Source organism: Folsomia candida, unplaced genomic scaffold (assembly GCF_002217175.1).
Source record: "Folsomia candida strain VU population unplaced genomic scaffold, ASM221717v1 Fcan01_Sc005, whole genome shotgun sequence".
NCBI classification, from domain to species: domain Eukaryota; kingdom Metazoa; phylum Arthropoda; class Collembola; order Entomobryomorpha; family Isotomidae; genus Folsomia; species Folsomia candida.
Window position 1 is genome coordinate 8,813,018 of NW_019091197.1, and position 5,964 is coordinate 8,818,981.

A 5,964-nucleotide genomic window follows, 5' to 3' on the forward strand; every position below is an offset into this window, starting at 1 on the left:
TCAATCCAAAACCTCACCAGAACGGGATATGATTTATTTTTACCTTTTTGGTGCCACATTTTCCTCTAAATAAATTTATTTAAACTTTTAACCGATTGATATAGGTTATTATTAAGTGTGGAAATGTGTTCGAAAGAAAAATACACGCGATGTTACTCCACTGGTCGGAAATTCACTCTGCGCCGCTATCGTATTCGGCATTGTAATATTTATTGTAAATATTTGCTGTGCATGGTTCGTACCCAGTTTTTGTTTCGTTTTGAGAAAAAATTTTTAAAATACGGACGTAATGTAAAGTCAAGAACTCAATTTGTTTTATTCATAAGTCATAACGGGAAAAAACATTGATTAACAATTATCCAGCGCCATATCTGTATTTTTTTTAATTGGAGACTCTCCGCAATAAACTTTTCATATCGAAAAGTTTCTAATTATGAAAACCAAACGACCAGCTTTTTAATAAATTTCTCTACCAAAGGCTCACAATTTAATTAAATTTAATCCTAATACTTATACCCTTAAAACCTTTCATGCTACGTCCAAGAACAGAAATTGTATTAATAAAAAAAAAGTATTCAATCTGCATAATAATGACAAACACAACTTCCTTTATTTTCATTTCATACTTATGAATTTACGGAGTTTCATGCATATGCCCAACAAAATCTCTTTGTTCCGACTCAATGAGCAGCATCTGTAACAGCTTCGACCCATCAATAACATGGGTAAGATAATCTAAAGGGTAGTCATGTATATCTGTACACCAGATCGCTCGTATATGACATTCTCCTTTCTCTCCCTTCCAGCCGAGCTATTCCTCCTACACTCCCCGTCCCCAAGCGCAAAATGCTTACGTACTCATATGCGTCCGTCCGTCCGTCCATCCGTCCGTGATTTCCAAGCCATAACAGCTTGGAAATTTTAATGTAATTAATATTGGGCAAAGGTAGAAATCTAATTTATACATGCGGTCAAACGAGTGGTTGACCATTGGGGGTTATGCTGGCAGGTGGGGTCAAGTTTCGAAATGTCGTAGATGGCTGAAATTTAGCTCATACCCTGTTTGTACTCTGGGTTAAATGAAATTACGATATTTTGCATCATACAATAAAGGGTGTCTATATCTATGCATATTTTTCAATTAACTAAAACAGACTAAAAGGGGCCCTCCAAAAATTAAGTAACGCGAAAATCGCGATTTTCTAGACCCCAACTTTAACATGGACACGATCATTGGGCCTTAGACCCCCACCCCCTCTCACGTTACGTAATTTATGGACAGCCCCTAAGTTGGTAAAGGTATGTAACTAATATTACTTACTGATAAAGGAATATGAGGATTTTTTACATCTGACATAACCCTGACAAGTTTACGGACTTGTCAAGATCCATTACCCAATAACAATACAACCTGGCTCGGGCTATGTGAAGTCACCCTTGCCCTTGTTGTTCCACTCCAAACTCCGTCCGCTTGCACTTGTCATCATATGAGTTCAAAACTTACTCTTTTAAAACGTAAATAAACGTCCGAGTCAATTGTTTTAATTATTTATACAAGTTTAAAACCCAACATACTCCTTGTCATTCTTCTCTACTACAAAATTCCCGGAAATTTTGTAGTCCACTTTCTCGCCTCCATTCCAAACACAAATATTACCCTGACCAGACTTAAATAAAAATAATTATAAAATGGCGACAGTTAACGATTCTGCAAACAGTCCGGAAACAACACCCCCAATCAGCCTGACACACCCACCATCTCGTACAATTACCATCCCACATTCCAAATTGCGGTATCAAAACCAATTATTGCAATCTTCCAACCACCACCACGAACAACAAATCACATCAAGAAAGACAAAAACAGGTATTAAAAAAATTACGGGGTCTTCATTAATAGGTCGAATCGTTGGAAAAAACAAAAAAAGAATGTTTCCCAACTTTGTCACAAAATTTGTTGCGATACAAATATGCGAACTTTAAATGAATTAAAAACTACCTATTTTACCAGAATTCAAACTTCTATTACATATTTACCTTGAATTTTTTTCAGTTTCCTTGCCAAAACTCATCACCTCTACGGACAACATCATCTCGAAATTAAACAACGACATGAAAACTTTACTCAATCACGTTTCCGGCTCCAGTGCCGAGTCTGACAAACGTTTATTTCTTGACTTTTCGACCCGTCATTGTCAAATGGTGAACGAGATTCGCAACTTGGCGTTGGATCTGGCGGATTTAGAAAACCAAATGAAAACCCAAAGCTCTTCGAAATCACCATGGAAACAAGTCAGATGTCAATGCAAGGAGGAGATTGATAAGGAAGTCGTCTCTCTGATGGAGGCTGAATGTAGCTGTATGATTTGCGAGGAGATTTTTGTGGACGTAAGTGTTCAAAAAACAATTAAGAATTCATTAATTTGGAAGATTTCAAAAAAATTATTTGCATACTCATTAATCCTTTATTAAAAAATTCGGCAAAATAATATTTTTCATTAGGTTCTGAGTTCATATTAACGAAGTTTGCTTTTGAGTGAATAAACCGTTAAGTTAAACGTATGTAACGAAAGGGTGAAAACAAATTTTTATATGTAGTAAAAATGACTTAAATTTTAGAATTATCCCCTGAATAACAGTTACGAATGACACCCCACATGACTAAATTCACGTCACAGGCTTTTTCTTCACCCGTGACATCGTCATCATCACAGGTGACGACCTACAGTGTCGGTTGACATTCGCTTTTACATGAAGAACTTATGTTCCAAATTTCAAATCGGTGTCAATTCGTTCCCAAGTTATCGCACAATCAGACAGAAAGAAAGGACAGACATATAAAAATTATATGTCTGTTCTTATAAATAAATTGTATAGGGGTTCAACCCCTTTATAATGAAGAAAAATATTGAATAATTATGCACGAATATGAAGTGAACAAATATTTATTCAATATTCACTTACTCACAAATTTGAAAGAAAAAATATTCATTCAGTATTTATGAATTTCTTGAAATAAAGATTCATTCTTATTAAATAAACACGTACAGTATGCAACTTAATTAAAGCTACGGTGACGTATTTTTTATATCGACGTGATCCTGTAATTTTCAAAATCTCAGACTATGCACAAAAATGTCGAAAGTATCTACCAAACCGGGCAAGTTCCTCGTCAGGGATTTTTAATGTCGTGGACAGGTTAAAGGTCATGTATAATGTTCTGAAAAAATTTGAGGAGTTGAAAAAAAACTCCATGGGTAATTTATTTTTGTCTTTCAGACATTTTTTATTAGATACTGCATGCGATTACGAGAAAAAAGAGGTATTGGTCGACCGTTTGCGATTTTTTTGACGCCCAAAGGATTTTTCCAGAAACATATTCCTGACCTATGACCTGTTGGCGACAAGGAACTTGTCCGTAGATACTTTCGACATTTTTGTGCAGAGTCTGAGATTTTAAAAATTACGGAATCATGTCGACATAAAAAACACGTCATAGTAGCTTTAATTAAGTTACATACTGTATAAGAGATCTATACCTGAATTTTTCCAAAAATGACTTTTAACTCACCCTTTCTTTCAGGCCACCGTGACCACCTGCGGTCACACGTTTTGCAACCTCTGCATTAAGAAATGGTACTCATCCTCACCCAAGCAGGACTGCCCCTTGTGTCGCCAACCCCTCGCGGTCAACACGGTCAAACGGAACGTGGCAGTGGACAGTTTCGTTACCCGGCTGCATTTACGCCTCTCCGACAAAATCAAAAAAGCTCGCAACCGTCTTCTAAATACCAGAAGATGTAACGTCCTCAAATTCGACGCGAAGCTACTCAGCTTCGAATCCATTCTCAACCCGCCAATTTCAAAAATCATCCCGCCCCATGATGACGAAGACTTTCGTCGAATCCGGACTCAAATCCGGCAAGAGTTAAGTTCTTCCTCCTCCTCCCACCCCCCCGTGACGTTGGACCTGGACAAAGTTGACGCTTCCGTTCAAACCGACTGTCCCTCTTCTCCATTCGATTCCTTTGATTCCAACCCAGTCTCCACTCTGGAAGAACTTTACCAACTTCTACAAACTGACCGTTCGCCAAGCTTTGATCCGAAGCCGTCTCACGACAAAGGTCCAAAGCCAGACGACAACGACGACGATGTACTGATCCTTCCCACACCTCGAAAAAGTGCGAAAATTCTGGATTTTATCGACATTAGTGACGATAAAGAGAACAACAGTGTAGGCGAGGCATCAGCCTCGTCCTCGTTGTCCTCGTCGCCCTCGTCATCGTCAGCAGCCTCGTCCGTACAAAACCTGCCTGGCGATGAGGAACCCATTCTCCTGCCCCAAGTTCCAAGCACATCTTCCAGTACTTCCGCTGCTACCGTGGATTTGCAAACCATGTTGGAACCTTCGTTGAATTTTATTACAACTCCGACTACAATTACTGCCGTACCCGGACCTCCCCCATTTGAGAGTCTTGTTTCCTCCACGACTATCCCATCCACTACTTTGACCTCAGCTCTGGAACCTCCATCCGTGAATTTGTCAAGCGTTTTGGAAAGTTCTTCTGATTCTATTATTACTCCTGAAATTGCCTCAGCAGCACTTTCTGCTCTACGTGAAACTCCAGTAGTAGATGAAACACCCCCAGTAGTTTCCCCCACAACGATCCCCTCAAATTTTAATTCAGCTCTAGAACGTTTAACGAGCAGCACATCGACCCAGCACCTCGTTCCGATCCGTCTTGGTATTAAAAGAGATTCGAATGGAAAACTTCTGGTGTTTCGAAGCGAGCCTAGGGTGCGAGAACAGTAGCCAAATGATCAGGCCAGTTCGCTGCTATATTCACCCGTTGCTGGAAAAGTCACGTGGCAGCGAACCGGAGCGAGCCGTGACTTTGGGTCCGTTCTGGACCCAAAAATTAAAAAAATGAAATTTATTGATTTTTGTTGCATAATGTGTGTCCAGGTATGTACTGTCGCGTTTGTTGGGAGTCTTCTAAAGTCCCCGAGGTTACATTAGGCGAATAAGCTGAACTGCATAATTTGTAACTAATTATTTTGTATCGCTTTATTTTCATTTCGACGTCAAAGTTATTAATTTTCCTAAATTCAAAAAACGCAAATGCATAACGTTGTCGTCGAAATGAAAATAAAGCGATACAAAATAATTGGTTACAAATTATGCAGTTTTGCATATTCGGCTAGTGTAACCTTGGGGACTTTAGAAGACTCCCAACAAACGCGACAGTATGTAACAACAAATTTTAATTGGTTACCCTCCCAATCGCTATCAATTTTGACGGGAAGAATAAAAAATCCAAATTACTAAGTATTTCAAAATTCGTCAAAATTTGTAACTATTGGAACGGTAACCTATTATAATTTATTATTGCATAACTAGACACACATTAGGCATAAAAACATCTAAATTTCGTTTTTTTTAATTTTTGGGCCCGAAAAGCACCCAAGTCACGGCTCGCTCCGGTTTGCGCCACGTGACTCTTCAAGCAACGGGTGAGTTGACATGTGTACATAGTAGGGAACAGGCTACTAAGGCAAATAATTAATTCCTGTTTAAACATACGGTGTCAAAAATCCTTTCGGATTTGACTGATAATAATATATTAATAATTATTATGACTGACTGATAATTTATGTAAAAAAAGAGTTTAATTATCAAACATTACACTTGTCGCAATGCGTAAATACCTGAATCACAATGTATACAAATAAATATGTAAATTATGTATGTAATATAAATATTTCTCATTTGAAAATAACTCATACGTGAAAAACTTACAGATATTTGCATTACTTTATTCAATACATACTATTTTTGTATTATGAAATGATACAAAAAAATATGTCAAATTTAGAGTAATGGTTAGAATTTGTATACGTTGATAAATAAATAATGCCCATGGCTATAATGCGTGCCAATATTATGACACGTTTTATGAGTAA

The 5,964-nt window shown here is 37.8% G+C and overlaps 1 protein-coding gene across 3 annotated transcripts; it reads left to right on the forward strand.

The window, feature by feature from the left end:
* Positions 1-822: 822 nt before the first annotated feature.
* LOC110850057 lies at positions 823-5,964 on the forward strand. 3 transcript variants are annotated; one of them, XM_035852069.1, is made up of 4 exons: positions 823-1,867; positions 2,054-2,388; positions 3,584-4,798; positions 5,537-5,964. In XM_035852069.1, the coding sequence occupies exons 1-4, from the start codon at positions 1,690-1,692 to the stop codon at positions 5,537-5,539; spliced, it is 1,731 nt and encodes a 576-aa protein (XP_035707962.1). In that variant the 5' UTR covers positions 823-1,689; the 3' UTR covers positions 5,540-5,964. The 3 variants fall into 3 exon arrangements, with proteins under 3 accessions (XP_035707962.1, XP_021953234.2, XP_035707961.1); XM_022097542.2 differs by having other exon boundaries at positions 824-1,867; positions 3,584-4,825; XM_035852068.1 differs by having other exon boundaries at positions 824-1,867; positions 3,584-5,964.

What these genes read in the sequence shown, in the direction of transcription:
- LOC110850057 (XM_035852068.1), top strand. Translation starts at nt 1,690, where the DNA reads ATGGCGACAGTTAACGATTCTGCAAACAGTCCGGAAACAACACCCCCA. An exon ending in ATCAAGAAAGACAAAAACAG is followed by an intron (nt 1,868 to 2,053) that starts GTATTAAAAAAA and finishes AATTTTTTTCAG; the next exon opens with TTTCCTTGCCAAAACTCATC. An exon ending in GCGAGGAGATTTTTGTGGAC is followed by an intron (nt 2,389 to 3,583) that starts GTAAGTGTTCAA and finishes CCTTTCTTTCAG; the next exon opens with GCCACCGTGACCACCTGCGG.